At 36.7% G+C, this 18860-nt stretch overlaps 2 protein-coding genes across 2 annotated transcripts; one reads left to right on the top strand and one right to left on the bottom strand.

The window, feature by feature from the left end:
- The first annotated feature begins 7456 nt into the window (after positions 1-7456).
- LOC117634140 (ABC transporter B family member 13-like) lies at positions 7457-12836 on the top strand. The gene is made up of 10 exons (XM_034368115.1): positions 7457-7844; positions 8096-8150; positions 8281-8456; positions 8580-8780; positions 8940-9199; positions 9289-9602; positions 9727-9950; positions 10063-10819; positions 11035-11276; positions 11388-12836. Exons 1-10 carry the CDS (start codon positions 7560-7562, stop codon positions 12606-12608), a joined length of 3735 nt encoding a protein of 1244 aa, XP_034224006.1. The 5' UTR covers positions 7457-7559; the 3' UTR covers positions 12609-12836.
- A 131-nt stretch (positions 12837-12967) lies between these two features.
- LOC117613334 (rac-like GTP-binding protein 5) lies at positions 12968-15378 on the bottom strand. Its single transcript, XM_034341949.1, has 7 exons — positions 15052-15378; positions 14562-14649; positions 14343-14452; positions 14166-14229; positions 13633-13697; positions 13485-13550; positions 12968-13391 (listed from the first exon to the last, which is right to left on the bottom strand). The coding sequence occupies exons 1-7, from the start codon at positions 15148-15150 to the stop codon at positions 13290-13292; spliced, it is 594 nt and encodes a 197-aa protein (XP_034197840.1). The 5' UTR covers positions 15151-15378; the 3' UTR covers positions 12968-13289.
- Positions 15379-18860: the final 3482 nt, after the last annotated feature.

Genomic DNA, 18860 nt, shown 5'->3' with positions numbered 1-18860 from the left:
AGGAGAGGCTGAGATGAGATGAGATGAGATGAGATGAGATGAAGAAGAAGAAAAAAAATTTACAATAGATAACGTTTAACCTGGAAAGTGGAACGGGTAGAACAAAAGGGTTGAGGAGAGGAAGAGATCGTCGTTTTGAATGCCATTTTTTGTTTTTCTCTCAAAAATATTAAATCAGTTTATAATAATAAAATATAACACTTATTTTAAAAAAAAACATTTGGGGCCCCCTTGAATAATGGGCCCAGGGCAGTCGCACTGATTACCCCTGGTCAGGGCGGGGCCTGTGTATGCTCATTGCTCATACTCATTGTAGCCACATTTTTCACATGTTTTGGCATCTGTCTGTTTAAGAGGAAAAATTAAAAGAAGATTCCCAAACAAATAGCATAGACTAGTACACCTTAAATGAAAATTGAAAAGCACAACTACCTTTTGTAATGAGTGCTGCTATTTCCACCCTGTTATCTTATTTTTCCACCCACCATGTAAATTTGAAAAAAAACAATCCTATTTTTCCACCCATCTTTATTCCTAAAATACCCTTCATTATTAATTCAACCAAAACCCAAACAAACCCAGCAACCTCTTCTTATTCTTCTTCAATCACAATTCTAAATAAATCCCGAAAGACACCCTTTAGTCCCAAGTCCCTACAACATGCCCTTGCTTTCATTGAAAGCATGCTAGCCTTCAACCCCCTGCCAATCCAAAACCATAACCCTTTTGAACATGTGTCTAAAAATTAGATAGTCTTTAGAAGTCATTTTACAAATGGATAAATTTGTCTATAAAATTTTGAAAATAAGGTGGGTGGGAAAATAGGATAGGTGGGTGAAAATAGCAGCACTCTTTGCAATTGCATTTTTTCTTCACGAATTATTGATATGCCTAGCTCCCTTCTAATATCTTGCAACAAGGACACATATAGAGTAACACCTTGGTGCTCCTGTGATGCTGACAACTCAATCCAAGCATTGGCATCTCTCTCTGTGTGCCGATACACACACAGAATCATACATAGATTAAGTCTAAAATGATTATGAACTTTCTTCTTTTGCATCACTACATAATCAACATCAGTACGTAGTATCTACCAAAAGAAGACAGACATAAGAACTTGTTTGGTAGATATGTCTAGAAGGGTACTGTGTGAGTATTATTGTTTGGGTTTACACTATGAAAGACAGACATAAGAACTCGTTAGTTTTGGGCATACCTCAGCAGTGGCTGTGTAGGATATTTCTCTTCCGAAGATCTCTGAAGACCGTGAATTTGGCAAACGCAGGTTAACATGAAATCAAGTCTGAAAGCAGAATCAAACTGAGCATAATAAACTCTCAAACCTAGGACTGGGAGTCTCCTAAATCCCAATATTGCCCTATTTTTATTTTAATATTTAGTATGATTTTTCAGTTTTGGGCTAGCTGGTTGAACCTTGATTAGTTTATGAAGGCCCAAATTTCAAAATCCAAATAAGAATTTAGAAACAACCATAAATATTTATTTGGATTTTGAACCTTCATTAATTTAGAAACAAGCTCTTTAACCCAATGGATTTTATTAATTTGCATTCAAATAGAAAATTAACATTAAATAAAATAATATTAAATTTCTCACAATTCCCCACATGAATGGAAATTAATTTCAACAATATGCAAATGATAATGCAAACTTAGAGAGAGTTCCTATTAGAAGAATATAGCATCTGGATAGGTAGCTTTTGGCTTTGAATCTTTTGTAGTGAAGTACTACTGGATGCACTTGGCTAATAAGTGAACGTGATGTCTTGAACTGTTCAGCCGTTCGTATAAACCCAGACAATAATACTCACACAGTACGCTTCTAGACATATCTGGTTCGATCGGTTGTGCTCGTTTTGGCCCTAAGCAACTCTTGGTATTCATAAGTGCTTTAGAGAATTTAGCCCTGAAAATTCTCATGGAAACAGCCACATTTCACACTCATATAGGTGACTTCCTATTGGTAATATCCTATCATATCTTACTTGGATAATCAAGGTATAGGAATAACTAAAAGCATAGCTTAACCTAAACATATTTCATACAACACTGTATCATCATAGGATATGGGTAGGAGAGTATATCTCCGCAGTGCTATTTTTGAGTTATCATAATTTAGTTGTCCCTTTTGAACCTAGATCTTGGGATCTCTAGTCAACTAGGTTGGGTTTCCACTATGATGACTCATTTGACAGGGGCTTTAACCTCATTCCCCTCGATGATCTATAAACTTGCTCTCTGTTCAAACCTTTAGTAAACGAATCTGTCAAATTATCTCTTGACTTTATATAGTCAATGGTAATTATACCACTGGAGAGCAGTTTCTTAACGGTGTTGTGTCTTCGACGTATATGTCAAGACTTGCCATTGTACATATTGTTTTGTGCCCATTCAATTGTAGATTGACTATCACAATGTATACATATAGCAGGCACATGTTTTGGCCAACATGGAATATCTTCTAAGAAATTACATAGCCATTCGACTTCCTCGTCAACTTTATCTAATACTATGAACTCAGATTCCATAGTAGATCTAGCTATAACAGTTTGCTTAGTAGATCTCCATGATATAGCCGCACCTCCAATTGTAAAGACATATCCACTTGTAGAATTGGAGTCTTTAGTATCAGATATCCAATTAGCATCACTATATCCTTCAACTACAGCTGGATATCTTGTATAATGCAGACCAACATTTTTGGTATATCTTAAATATCTTATAACTCTGATTATAGCTTTCTAATGATCCCTTCCAGGATTAATAGTATATCTGCTTAATCTATTAACAGAGTAAGCTATATCAGGCCTTGTGTAGTTCTAAGATACATGAGACTGCCAATGATACAAGCGTATTCTATTTGTGATACACCATGACCTATACTCTTCACAAGATTTAGACTTAGATCATAAGGTATTCTTACTGGACTAGTATCATACTTGCTAAACTTTTCAACTATTTTCTCAATATAATGTGATTGGGATAAAAACTAGTCCATCAGATGTTCTAGAATTTTTAATCCCTAAAATCACGTCTGCTACTCCCAAATCTTTCATGTCAAAATTATTGATCAACATTTTCTTGGTAGATTTAATCATCCCAATATTGCTACCAATAATTAACATATCATAAACATAAAGACAAACAATGACAAAACCATCTTGAGTGCTTTTCGTACAAACACATTTATCACAGTCATTGATGTTGAAACCATTTGACATTAGTGCATTGTCAAATTTCAAATGCCATTATTTTGGTGCTTACTTTAACCCGTACAAAGACTTAACAAGCTTACAAACTTTCTTTTCTTGTCCAGGAACAGTAAGCCCTTCAGGTTGTTCCATATAAATTTCCTCATCTAAATCACCATTTAGAAATGCCGTTTTCACATCCATTTGATGTATCTCAAAATTATGCAATGCTGCAATTGCAATTAACATTCTTATTGATGTTATTCTCATAACTGGTGAATATGTGTCAAAGTAATCCAAACCTTCTTTTTGCTTATAACCTTTGACAACAAGCCTTGCCTTATATTTGTCAATTGATCCATCAGCTTTCATTTTCTTCTTAAAAATCCATTTATAACCCAATGGTTTATTTCCAGGAGGAAGATCCACAAGTTCCCAAGTGTAATTCTGCATGATGAATTCGGCATTAATAGTCTCTTTCCATAAAGGAGCTTTAGGAGAAGTCATGACTTCTTTGTAAGTTTGAGGCTCATTTTCTAACAAATAAGTTAGAAACTTAGGACCAAAGGATTTGGTTGTCTTAGCTCTCTTACTGAGCTTAGGTTGGCTATCGCTATTAACAGTATCATAAGTTCTTTTAAGTGTATTTATTTCTTGTGCATCCTTATAAGGAAATACATTTTCAAAGAAAGATGCATTCCTTAATTCAATAATTGTATTCACATGTACATCTAATATGTCATATTTGTGTACAAGGAAACGATATGCACTACTGTTAATGGCATAACCGATAAAGATACAGTCAATAATTTTGGGTCATATCTTAACCTTTTTAGGATTTGGAACCGCAACTTTAGGTAGACAACCCCACACTTTCAAGTATTTATAGGAAGGCTTGTGACCTTTCCATAACTCATAAGGTGTCTTGTCTAACTTTTTATGAGGCAATTTGTTGAGATTGTAATTAGCAAAAAGTAAAGCTTCCCCCACAAATTCTGGGGTGCTCTAGAACTTATTAGCAAAGCATTAGTAGAAAGCACGGTTTTTGCGTTCAACAATACCATTTTGCTGAGGTGAGTATGGAGCAGTAGTTTGGTGAATAATTCCATGTTGAGAACAAAACTCACCAAAAGGTGATTCATATTCACCACATCTATCACTTCTTAATATCTTTATTTTCCTGCTAAGTTGATTCTCAACTTCACTTTTATAATGTTTGAACATTTCTATGGCCTCATCTTTGTTTCTTAGCAAATATACTTGACAATATCTTGTATAATCATAAATAAAAGTAATAAAATACTTTTTACCACCTCTAGTTTGTACAAATTTTTCAAGTCACAAATATCACAGTGAATTAATTTTAGAGGTTTTGTACTTCTTTCTATAGATTGGAATGATGATGTAGTTAGTTTTGCTTCAACATAGGTTTCACATTTATTATGGAAATCAATATGAAACTTAGGTATTAGTTCCATGTTAATTAATTGACTCAATTTGTCATAATTAACATGCCTTAATCTTACATGCCATAAATCAGATGACTCAAGCATATAAGCATAACTAACTTTATTATTATTAACTTTGTGTACAACAGTCATTACATTCATCTTGAAGAGTCCATCAATAAGGTACCCTTTCCCCACATGTATTCCATTCTTAGTAAGTACAAACTTATCAGACTCAAAGACTGAATTGAACACATTCTTGCTAAGTAGTGATCCAGAAACCAAGTTCTTCCAGATCTCAGAGATGTGAAGTACATTATTGAGAGTGACTTCCTTTCCAGATGTCATCTTTAGAACTATTTTCCCTTGGCCATGAATTTTGGATGTGGAGGAGTTTCCCATGAATAAAGGCTTTCCTTGATCATTTGTTTCATATGTAGAAAACATTTTCCTTTCAAAACATATGTGGCAAGTAGCTCCAGTATCCACCCACCATTCCTTGGTGTTACCCACCAAGTTAACTTCAGACATGACTACAGAAAGATTAATATTTGAAAAATCAGTTGAAAGCTTGTCTTCTTCAGTCATGTGTACCTCAGTCTTGCCCTTTTTCTTTTGGTTGCCTTGTCTATTTCTACTTCGGCAATCCACAGCTCAATGGCCTTGCTTGTTGCAATTGAAACACTTTCTCTTAAACTCCTTGGACTTCTTGGAGTTCCCTTTACTTGAGCCTTCTCCAGAGTGCTTCATCTTCTTGTTATTTCTTGACTCTTTTTCCACTATGTTAGCCCTAGCTTCCATTATGGATCCAGACCTTTTGTTAGCACGGCGATTGTCCTCTTCGATCCTTAGCCTTACAATCAAATCCTCAAGTCTCATCTCCTTACGCTTATGCTTAAAGTAGTTTTTGAAATCCTTCCAAGAGGGTGGTAATTTTTCAATGACAGCAACCACTTGGAAAGACTCACTCAATTCCATCTTTTTTGCATGTATCTCATGCAAAATGAGTTGGAGTTCTTGGACTTGACTTATGATAGTCTTGGAGTCTACCATCTTGTAGTCAAGAAACCGACCAACAATAAATTTCTTCATTCCTGCATCTTCGGTTCGATATTTCTTGTCTAGTGACTCCCATAAAGCCTTGGCGGTCTTAATTGGACTATACACATTGTATAATGCATCACTTAAACCATTTAGGATGTAGTTCCTGCAAAGGAAATCGGACTGCTTCCATGCATCAGAAGCAACCACTGTTTCTGTTGTATCACCAGGTGCATGAGGATCTGCTTTCAAGATATGAGCCAAATTCAATGTGGTGATGTAGAACAACATATTTTGTTGCCATCCCTTAAAATCCATCCCATTAAAATTTTCAGGCTTCTTTGCATGATTATGGGATGAAGGCAACACAACAACAGGTGCACTTGTCTTTACAAAAGGATCCACTTTCTGTATCTCATTCGACATTTTCCTTAATTGAATGAACAATCTCAATGTCAATAAACAAATATTTGGCAATCTTAAACAGATAAATAATGACTCAGAACAATGAGTTACAGCAAACCACAAATAGAAATTAAAAATACAATATCGATAAAAAGTATAGCAAATGCAATTTACAATTATTCAAGATAACAATAATGCAAAATGCTATAATTCATAGGTATAGTAAAATTAATGTATGTAGATAAATATAATCAAAATTTATAAACATAAAAATAAAAATCGATGCCAAACCAAAGGGAATAAATTTCCATTGTATGTATACTTTGTCTAACAACAGAAACAGAAGGCAATCAGACTTTGTGGCAATCTTAATTGAGTGGGTCCCGATTATGGTAAAACAATAAACCTAATAGTGTTAGATGTCTGACTATAAATTGTAGATAAAACAAAAGAAAAAGAAAACCAACTAAAAGGAAATCATTTAAAAGATGTTTGCTGTTTGCACCAGATTAAAATCGTTTGCAGCGTTAATCTCAATGTCAATTAAAGGAAATCAACTGAATATGTTAGATGTCTGACTTTAATCTAAATGCATAAACACAGACTAATTCGTCTTAAAATTGTTGGAAATATGAGTGCTAAATTGGTATAAAATAAACAAATAAATATTGCAAACAAAACAGATTTTTACAAAATGAGAATGGAATTAGAAGAACCTTAATTGAGTTGAGGCAAGTGTTGGACACTCTGACCTTAAAACGAATTACGCCCCACACTGGTGCTTATGGTTCACTAGCGTTCACCTCCTATGATACAACGACTCCCCTTCTTGTGAAAGAAACACAGCAATTCACAAGGAACTTTGAACCAAATTATACAGGAACCTCTCTTTGTGGATTAAAAAACTCTAATGCTCTCTATAAATGGAAGTTTGTATCTAGAGAATTAATTGAATGATAGAATTGTAGGAGGATTGTTTTATTTATAGATGATGAAATATCCTTTTTCAAAAAGGTATCTCAAACTGAAAAGGCAAACAATGCATTATTAGGTTTCTGATAGAGTTCCAGACACATGTGAAGAGTAGTCACCTCCCAATTGAAGATGGGTCATTATAATAACCCAAGTTCATTTCTTTAACCCAATAAATTCTATTACTTTCCATTCAAATAGAAAATTAATATTAAATTTCTCACACTTTCCACACAACACAACAGCTCAAGTGAAAGCTACAAAAGACGGCAATAAAGATTCAAAAGTCAGTTAATAAGTAGCCGAGTAGTTTGTTGGCTTGCTGCCCAACTAAGTTATATAGCTTTGGCATTAATTGGCGAGAAATAGACTTCACGAACTCACCTAGGCCTGCACCTTTTACGCTCATCTAATTCCAATTGCTCGCTCTCTCCCTCTTTCTGTTCTCAGCAACTTTGGCTACGTAGATTTTTCTACAAATGGAGGAAGTGGAGCTTGCCTCCAATAAGCTTTCAGACGGAGACAGCAACCCACTTCCGAAAATGGAGCAACCAATGAGTTCAAGCAAGCACCGCAGTGTTTCATTAGTCGGCCTTTTTGCTGCTGCTGATAAAGTGGACTTTGTCTTGATGCTTTTCGGAAGTGTCGGGGCCTGCATCCATGGTGCTGTGCTTCCTGTATTCTTTGTTTTGTTTGGTCGTATGATTGATTCTCTGGGACATCTGGCAAAGCATCCTCAACAATTGTCTTCCCGGGTTTCCCAGGTAAAATCAAACATTTCATTTTTAGACTAGCATTTGAATTTGATAACCCTTTTCGTCCCACACTGACACTAATTTGGTTGAATTTTGGAGGTTAAATGAGTTTCCATGATGTTCTGTTTTGGTAAATTTATCAGTGATCTCTCATATCATATATGTATGTTTATATGTTTAGTGTTACTTTTGGTTCTCTTCTCATTTACAGTCAACAACTGTAAAATCTGACTTTTGCCCCTTCTCATATTTGCATGCAGCACGCTTTGTACTTGGTATATCTTGGACTCTTTCTTTTTGCATCAGCCTGGATTGGTATGCTTGATCACTTCAGTTTTCAAACTCATCTTATTGGCAAAATTATCTCTTAGAGCGAGCAACCAACTACTTTTCTTCACTTTAAACAGAGCATCAATGCCCTTGTCGACATTTTTTTGATTTTCAGGTGTCGCTTTCTGGATGCGAACCGGGGAGAGGCAGACAGCTCGTTTGCGGTTGAAGTATCTCCAGTCAGTTCTAAAACAGGATATCAATTTTTTCGACACTGAAGCCAGAGACACTAATATTATTTTCCATATTTCAAGCGATGCAATTCTAGTACAAGATGCAATAGGTGACAAGGTAATTAGCGGAAAAAAGGAAAATGATGCTATGCTTGATTCTGTAGCGAAATTTTCTGAAGAAGAGGGTACTTAAAGATACATAGATGACATAGTTAACGTTGTTCCTTGTATCTTAATACAGACAGGCCATGCTCTGCGTTACCTCTCACAGTTCATTGTTGGGTTTGGCATTGGGTTTACATCGGTATGGCGGCTTACGCTTCTGACCTTGGCTGTGGTTCCATTGATAGCTATTGCAGGGGGAGCTTATACAATAATCATGTCTACCTTATCAGAAAAGGGTGAGGCTGCTTATGCTGAAGCCGGAAAAGTTGCTGAAGAGGTAAACTATACTTAGTGTATCTTCTTCTGCTACGCTAGGTAGTTCTTGTAATTTCAAGCATGATATATATATTTGAGAACCTTTAATTTGGGGCTGAATTTTATGAATCTGGCCACCAATGCTTCCTTTTATTTTTCTCTCACATTTTGCATGGACCAGGTTATTTCGCAGATTCGTACTGTGTATTCATTTGGAGGAGAGGACAGAGCCATTGAAGCATACTCAAATTCACTTAATAAGGCCCTCAAACTGGGTAAAAAGAGTGGATTTGCAAAAGGAGTTGGTGTAGGCTTTACATATGGACTGTTGTTTTGTGCTTGGGCATTGCTTCTCTGGTATGCTGGCATACTTGTAAGGCATCATGACACAAATGGAGGGAAAGCATTCACAACAATTATCAATGTCATCTTTAGTGGATTGTAAGTCCACTCTAATATGTAATGGGGTTCCTTTGTTGGTTTGGTATTTTTTTGTTTCCCGATTAAAAGCAGACCTTTTTCTTCTCTAGTGCTCTTGGTCAAGCTGCTCCAAACCTTGCTGCCATTGCTAAAGGCCGAGCTGCTGCGGCCAATATCATGAAGATGATTGAGACAGATTCTAACTCCTCTAAGGTCTCAGACAATGGAATAGTATTGCCAAAAGTATCTGGGCAGATTGACTTTTGTGAGGTTGGTTTTGGCTATCCATCACGACCTAATAGGGTGTTAGAAAATCTGAGCTTTTCTATTGGCGCTGGCAAGACTTTTGCTGTTGTTGGTCCCAGTGGTTCTGGAAAGAGCACTATTATATCCATGATCCAACGATTCTACAACCCCATTTCAGGTTTATTTAATTAATCTCTTTAAGTCCAAACCATGACTTAATTATAAAATTCATTAGTTTTCTTCTTGGACAATCAATTTTTAACTAAAAGATCTTGTGTCGCTTATGAACCAACTTTTGCTAGGTAAAATACTGTTGGATGGACATGATGTTGGAATTCTCCAATTAAAATGGTTACGAGAACAGATGGGATTGGTAAACCAAGAACCAGCATTGTTTGCCACCACCATAGCTGGTAACATTCTGTTTGGTAAAGAAGATGCGGACATGGATCAAATCATAGAAGCTGCTAAAGCTGCAAATGCACATTCTTTCATTCAAGGATTACCAGATGGCTACTACACTCAGGTGCACCATTACATCCTCATCTCCTCGACTGTGTTATTATATATGAAACCATATATACTTAACTAATTAAATTGATGTGTCTATGATAGCCATAACCAATTATTGAATTCAGGCAGGAGAGGGAGGAACTCAGCTTTCAGGAGGGCAAAAGCAGAGAATAGCTATTGCAAGAGCAGTGTTGAGAAACCCAAAAATATTACTCTTAGATGAGGCCACAAGTGCTCTTGATGCAGAATCAGAACAAATTGTTCAGCAGGCACTAGACAAAATCATGTCACATCGAACAACAATCATTGTTGCTCATCGGCTGTCCACTATCCGAGATGTGGATACAATCATTGTCTTGAAGAATGGCCAGGTTGTTGAGAGTGGTAACCATTCAGAATTGATATCCAAGAAAGGGGAGTATGCAAATCTGGTGAGCTTGCAGGTATTGGAACGTGTTAAAGATTCCAAGTTAACATCTGGCCATTCTTCAAGAGATTCTAGCTTTCGAGAAACCGCGAATAACTATCAGCAGGAGGCTAAGCCAATCACAACAAGACAGCAGAATCCAAGCTCTGCTCCTACTGCATCAATATGGGAATTAATAAAACTAAATGCCCCTGAGTGGCCCTATGCGATACTCGGGTCAGTTGGTGCAGTTCTGGCCGGAATGGAAGCTCCTCTTTTTGCTCTTTTAATAACTGATATATTGACAGCGTTTTATGCTCCCACTGGTTCTCAAATCAAACAAGAGGTTAAAAAGGTAGCTCTCATATTTGTTGGAGTGGCCGTTGCTACTGTTCCAATATATCTGCTGCAACACTATTTCTATACATTGATGGGGGAGCGGCTCACAACTCGTGTTCGCTTATTAATGTTCACAGGTTCTTTTCTACTCACCATTCAAACCTCAAAGCTCAAATTATATTTCCAATTTCAAGTGCAAAGTGATAGTTTAGCATAATTTAAGAATGATAAACCTACAAATAGAGATGGAGACACGCTTGTTTAATTGCAATAAAACAACTTATTCATTGTTCACATCATTTACATTATGAAATCAAGCAAATATGAGAAATCTTTCTTGTTTCAACTGCAGCTATGCTTTCCAACGAAGTTGGTTGGTTTGATTTGGATGAGAATAACACTGGAGCACTGACCTCAATTTTAGCAGCAAATGCAACATTAGTGCGAAGTGCTCTAGCTGACCGTCTATCAACAATTGTGCAGAATCTAGCACTCACAGCGACTGCATTTGTTATTGCCTTCACCCTAAGTTGGCGTATTGCAGCTGTTGTCATTGCCTCTCTCCCACTACTTATTGGAGCTTCCATTGCTGAGGTCAGAGTCACATACCACCATTATGTTAAAGCGCATAATTATATGTTTCAATCATCTAATTGTTAATCCTTAATCCAATATATGTCGGTTTTCTTGATTCTATATCTGCAGCAACTGTTTCTAAAGGGATTTGGAGGGGACTATAACCGTGCCTACTCTAAAGCAACGGCTGTGGCACGTGAAGCAATTGCCAATATCCGTACGGTTGCTGCATTTGGTTGTGAAGAACGGATAGCAATCCAATTCGCCTCAGAACTAAACCAGCCAAACAAGCAAGCAGTTATAAGAGGACACATATCAGGTTTCTGCTATGGTTTGTCGCAGTTTTTTGCATTCTGTTCCTATGCACTTGGCCTTTGGTATGCATCAATACTAATCAAGCATAAAGACTCAAATTTTGGAGACATCATGAAGTCCTTTATGGTCTTAATAATCACCGCTCTGTCAATAGCAGAAACTCTAGCTCTCACGCCAGACATTGTGAAGGGATCACAAGCACTTGGCCCAATTTTCAGAATACTAAAAAGAGAAACAGCCATAAATCTAAATGCTCCCAAATCAAATGTTGTCGCTGATGTCAAAGGAGATATAGAATTCAGGAATGTGAGCTTCTGGTACCCTGCAAGGCCGGATATCACCATTTTCGACAATTTGAATTTAAGGGTCTCGGCAGGAAAGAGTCTTGCAGTTGTCGGCCCAAGCGGGTCAGGGAAGAGTAGTGTGATTGCACTAGTAATGAGATTTTATGACCCCATTTCCGGTACAGTTGTTATTGATGGGTATGATATCAAAAGCTTAAACTTGAAATCGTTAAGGAAGAAGATAAGTCTAGTTCAGCAAGAGCCAGCATTGTTCTCTACGACAGTTTATGAGAATATCAAGTACGGGAATGAGGAAGCATCCGACGTTGAGGTGATAACGGCTGCCAAAGCAGCAAACGCAGATGGTTTCATAAGTAGAATGCCTGAAGGGTACAAAACTCAAGTTGGGGAGAAAGGAGTGCAGTTATCAGGAGGACAGAAACAAAGGGTGGCAATTGCTAGAGCAATATTGAAAGATCCATCGATTCTTCTTTTAGATGAAGCAACAAGTGCATTGGACACAGAGTCTGAGAAGCTTGTTCAAGAGGCCCTTGATAAGCTAATGGAAGGCCGAACAACAATTTTGGTCGCACACAGATTGTCAACTATCCGGGATGCAAATAGAATTGCTCTGCTGCAAAATGGTAGGGTGGTGGAAATGGGAAGCCACGAGCAGCTGATTGGAAGACCCGGTAGTCTCTATAAACAACTAGTTAGTCTACAGCAAGAAAATAGTGGAGGGATTCATTAATTCAAAGGCACTATTATTATTATGTGGTATACTTCCTGTAACCAAAGGTAATGCATAAGAATCTTTTCGATTACAAGCTAAGATAAGAATAGGCAGTTTTCGGAGGGATGTATTAAATTAATAAAGACCACTATTGTATATTTTTGGCTTATGCTGTGTTGTGTTATACAGACATTAATATTATTTGTAAAGAGATAATGCAATATTGCAAAGGTATACATTTCTTTTTATGGGATTCAAATATCACTAAAGACTTGGTCCAAAATCGTGAGTTTGCGGGGGAAAGTTTAACCAAATCAAAATGCCATTAGTTGGAGTTCCATTACGCAACCTGATAAGAATATAAACCATAACGCAACACCTGTAAATAGCCAAACTTTTGTATTATCAAACATTTAAAATGCGGAATGACAATTATGAATACATTGCAACCAATAACATCTGTCATAATAGGGATCTTCATCACCTCTGGTATATGTATGAGAGAGACACAGAGGTACGTGTGTTAACATGTCTTAAACAAACCATCTAATGCTATCACATGAATCCCTAGAATGTCAGTGAATGCTATACATACACCACGGCTTGCTGCTTCCTCAAAGGACTTTAACTACAAAGGAGGTAGTGATGAAGAAAGGCCGGCCAGTCAACACATCATCTCATAAATCTACTTGTTACTTATCACAATATGGAGCAAGCCTTTTGTCCCTTTCTCTTTTTCTTCTTTTGCTTTGGCGGCTGGAGCACAACCTTAATGGCAGCATCAAAAACAGCCTTCACATTCTGCCATTACAGTTGTCAATGAATCCCATCAATAACGGGGGGTAAATACACATGAAAAATTGAGGAAGAGGGGAAGAAGAAAAATATGCATACCTGTTGTGTTTTTGAGCTACACTCAATGTATGCTGGCGCTCCAATTAGTTTCCTCATTTCCTCTCCCTTTAGGCAAAAACAGTAATCGAAGGTCAGTGGACCAACTTAAAAAAATATTCAGATTTGGGGGCGAAGCAGTAGTCTTTACCTGAGTAGTATTAATGGGAACTGCACCAGAATGGTCAATAAAAAATTGTTTATCATCCCGAAGATCTGCAAATGAAAATCACAAAATTGAGCGCGTTCATCAAAAGAGTAAGAAAATTCAGTAGTAACTAATAAATGATAGTAACAAATGCTCCAAATAATGATAAGAAATATTGACTCAAGAACAGGAAAAAAAGTGATCAATTGCTGCAGGACTAAGTAAACAAAAGATCAACCTTGATAACAGTGCAGTATTGAATAAAATATCAAATTAAGAACTAGTACTCAATGCACACTCACCAAAAGAAGTTTAGAAATGAGAAGATTAACAAGAGCAGAGCAATACAGCTCCGCTGTACCTTGATGCTGATCTTTACATGGAAGAAATGAGAAGTTCATAGTCCATAGCCAGTCCCAAAAGTTACAGGGACCATAATGCACCAGACCAGACACCAGCACAAACATAGCAAAATTATCATGCACCAGAACAATATACCAATGCATTATAGAAGAAGGGCTGAAACAAGATCTTACCAAGCTTTGTTCCAACCAGAATTATTGGAACGCCGGGTGCATAATGCTGCAGTTCAGGAATCCACTGAAAAGGAAAACAAAATTTCAAACAACTTATCCACACACCAATGACGAAGACGTCATATGTTAAGATCATTGCAAATAAAGATAAAAATGATTATAAAGAAGATTTGGAACCTTTTTTGCAACATTTTCATAGCTGGCTTTGCTTATGAGAGAAAAAGCGAGGATAAAGACATCTGCCCCTCGATAGCTCAAGGGCCTTAATCTATTGTAATCCTCCTGCCCTGTTAGAAAATGGTTAATGCAATTCCCAAACTAAAGAACAAAAAAAGAAAACAAAAACAAAGCAAAGAAAATGAATCCACATATTCAAAAGGGGAGTAGTAAAATCACCAGCTGTATCCCATAGTGCTAAGTTGACAGTGCTTCCATCCACAACAACATTAGCACTGAAATTGTCGAAAACGGTCGGCACGTAGTCCTGTTGTGCGTGATAGTTAACAAAACAAAGGCACGCTAAGTCAATGATATGCAACCCAAGTTCGCCTATATGAAGTAGCAGGATCACAACTCTAAAAGAAAAGAAACCTAAACACCACACACAAAGCAATGCATTATAATGTGCCAACAAAAATTGACAAAAATTAAGAGCGCATACAATTTCATGAAGCAAAATTAATGTCATTCTTGACCTAAATCAAGGTTTGGACTTTGGTGAAATATTATTAAGCTTTATTGGCCAAATGAGCAGCTAATATAGAAATTACGTCACTTTACCCCCGAAGTTACCGGAGGAAGAAGCAAAAACTAAAGCATATGAAAATACATAAGCAATTGTACTTAAATGGGAAGAAGGCAGTAAATTTACGAAAATGGGACTGACCGTAGGAAAGGTGTTGCTGGTGTAGGAAATCAGCATGCAGGTTTTGCCGACAGCACCGTCACCGACTGTCACGCACTTTATGAACCTGGAGGCGCTCATTTCAATTTTCTACCCTAGAGAGAGAAGCAGCAGATCTCAACCCAAAGATGTCACTTTTTCTTCCTTCTACTTCCCAGGATCACCAAGAACCCATATTTTGCTAATAAACCCTAATTTGCTAAGGGAAAGAGAGAGTGTAGCACTGTGGCCCGTGGGAGAAGAAACTGAAACTGATAGAGAGAAAACAGAGAGTCAAAAAGTCAAATTGTAATTGAAGCGCTTGCTGACGTAGCCATTAGCCAAGCCAACCTTTTGCCAGCTAACACACCTTCCTTATCTGCTTACCTTTTTCTTTATTTTCTTGGACAAACCACATAAATCCTTCCATTTTCTTGGACAAACCACATAAATCCTTCCAACTTATGGGGTCATTTACGAGTTCATATTCGATTTTAGGAATATTTACCAGTACATACTCAACGTCACGAAAAACTTATAATTTACCTCATCTGTTAGCGAAATCGTCAGAGAATCCGTTATCTACCTACGGGGCATTTGTAAGACCTATTTTTTAACTGACATAGACTTACAGGTGGAGAAATAAATAATAAAAAATTATGTTCATATTAAATATTATTTTTAAATCATATTAAAATCATTAAAAACATTAAAAAATGAAAAGAAAAAAAAAATCTTATCTCTCTTCTCCTACCCAGGCAACCCTCTTTCCCACCCGACTCAACCCCACCTCACAGCCACCCCTCTTCCATTGCCTACCCAAAAACCCAACTCTCTTTCTCTTTCCTCCTCCCTCCCAACCCACCCCAACTTCTCCAGAAACATGAAATTGGGGCTTTTTGGTGTTCTGCAACCTTCAAATTCGAATTTGATCAATAAATTGACAAAGTACAAATGAGGTTTTGAAATCGATTTGAGTTTGGTGGGTTATGGCGACTGGCCTGGTTTTTTATTATTTAGATTTAGAAATTATTTTTTTTTGGGTAGGGGAAGATGGGTTCAGTGAAGTTCACAGAGTTGGTTGGGTGTGTGGCGTGGGTTCCTGGAGGAGAGATCCAAGAACAACACCTCATCCGCCATTGAGAACTTAGATTTGAATTGATTGATACAAAAACTTACAAAACTTAGCTCAAGTATGGAGCTGTCGATGTTGGTGGTGATGGTGTGTGTCATTGTGAATATTTATAGACAAACATTCAAAGCAGAAGCAATCAGAGTATGTCGTTGCAAAGCTCATCCTTCTTCTCCTCAAATTTAAACCCATTTTTCAACAACATTAGGAAATACAAATTGTCAAGAAATTTGGAAAAGAAGAATATTGGTAAAGTACTGTGATAGGTTGATTTCCAAATTTCCAAGACAAAATTCCTCAAGAAACTAATAAACCCAGAAACAAGATTAATTTTTGGAACAAAATGACAAAGTTCAAACAAACATAAACTTGAAAAAGAACAGGGCCCAAAAAGGCAGATACTTCACCAATAACAAACGATGAAGATACTTCCCCAAATGTATTGTTCTAGCTACAAGAACGCCAAAAACACATATAATTCCTCAAATGTAAACTCATTTTGCAGATCCTAAGATTGTTCTAGCTCCGGCGAGATCTGAAGAACGACGACGAGCTCGCAAGGTCTTGAAAACATCCCCCATGGCTTGTCGCGAAGACCCAACCACCTGGGTTTTACAGATCGAAGATTTCTAGGTCCAAGGGAGGGGAGAGAGAGAGAGAGAGACGACGGATCTGGCAAGGAAGCATTGAGGGGCTAGGTGTTTTGGCGGCGGTGTTGGGTCTGGTATAGTAGTAAGACACTGATTGAGTTTGGTGGGTTATGGAGGTCAGGCGCAGGGGAAATGGGAGAAGATGAGTTTTTTTTATTTTTTATTTTTATAAATAAAATTTAATTAATTTATAATTTTTATAAGTATTTTTTTTTGTTTTTAGATTTTTTTTATTGTTTTTCATTTATTTTTATTAATTTTATTTCTTATATGGAATACACGTTAGTTAAAAAATGGATTCCACAAATGCCACGTAAGCAGATAACGGATTCTTAGATGATCTCATTAACGGAGGGGGCAAATTGTAGGTTTTTTGTGACGTTGAGTATGTATTGGTAAATGTTCCTAAAATTAGGTATGAACTCATAAATGACCCTATAAGTTAGGGTTTTTTATTTGTAGTTTGTCCTTTTTTCTTTCTTCTTTCTTTCTGGATCAAAATTTATTTGATTTCTACTTATTTGAAACTTTGACTATACTTGACCCCCCCGAAAAAAAAACAAAACAAAGATGCTTAATTTTCTTGCTGCTTGTTGCCCAGAGTTGGAGGCTTGGAGGGAGTAGCCTGGAAGATAATGGGCTTTGGGCTTTTGAAGAGAATAACGCTTTGTTTAGAAGCCCACCTTTGTTTGTGGTGAAGCATCCGTAACACAAATTTGGAGATGGAAAATGCTACTTAGAAATTTTGGCGGGACAGATTTATTCCGGTGAAAGTTTGACGGAATAGACTAATCCCAACAAACTTTTAAGTCCTCTAGTAGGTTTAGGGTTAAGGTTTGAAGATTGCGTAAGGTTTTTGAACAAGTTCAGATGAGTTCGGAAGCTAGGTTGTTTTGTTCAAGACTTGATATTTAGGGTTTGGAACATCCTAGATTCCGAACTCATCTCAACTTGTTCCAAAATCGTTCGCAAGTCTCAAATCCAAACCCTAAACCTATTGCAGGGTACTTAGGACTTGATTAGGCTTGGATACTCAGGTAACTCGATATGGGCTTAACGATTAAGGTTTCGATCTCAATCTTGGGTTAGTACAACAGAACCGGACCTAACTTTGACCTGCCTTGTTGAGTTTTGTCGAGATAGACATAAAAGAATTTTTTTTAAAATTAAATATTGTTTATTAAGTAATGTATGAAATTATAATTAAAATATTTAAATACTAATTATTCACTAAAGAAATAAGGCTTAAATGTTAAAATGGTCCATGTGTTTTAGCCCGTTAGCCAATTTAGTCCATGTGTTTTCAATTTGGCTAATTTGGTCCCTGTGTTTTGAACCGTTAGCTAATGTAATCCAATTCGTTAAACTTCTGTTAAAATATTAATAAAAAATATAAATATTTGAATTCAATCTATAAAATAAATAATTATGAAATAAAAATAAGATTTAAAAGCTAAAAGCAATTAAAAACCAAAGGACAACACAATTTTAGAAACACCCTTTCTCCCCATCAACAACTCACCCACACGCAAAAACCCCAACTCCCCAAGTCACAGCCACCCACCCCACCCCTTCTCTCTCTCTCTCTCTCTCTCTCTCTCAAGAACAATCCCTAACTCCTGACCATCTCCCAGTAGAATCTTCACCATGCAGTCATCGCCCTACTCCCTCTAACCACATTGCTGAGTAGCCCTGCGCCCATCCTGTTTTTTTTAAAAATCTTTTTTCTAATGCTATATTTTAGTTCTAATGAAGTTTTAATATGTTTTTAAATTAATTCAATTTTTATAAATTAATTTCAACAAAATAATAGGTTTTCAAAGGAAGAAGAAAAAAAAAAGAATTATCATGTTTATTTAACGGCAATTTTAACAGAATGGGCCATATTGGCTAATAGTGCTAAACACAAGGACCAAATTGGCTAAATTAAAAACACATAAACTAAATTGGCCAACAAAATAAAACACAGAGACTATTTTAGCATTTGAGCCAAGAAATAATAACTAAAAACTAATTACTAATTAAAGTAA

This window comes from Prunus dulcis, chromosome 1, assembly GCF_902201215.1.
Source record: "Prunus dulcis chromosome 1, ALMONDv2, whole genome shotgun sequence".
NCBI lineage: Eukaryota > Viridiplantae > Streptophyta > Magnoliopsida > Rosales > Rosaceae > Prunus > Prunus dulcis.
Note: the sequence above shows the minus strand (reverse complement) of the source record. Positions and strands in the feature narration are given on the sequence as shown.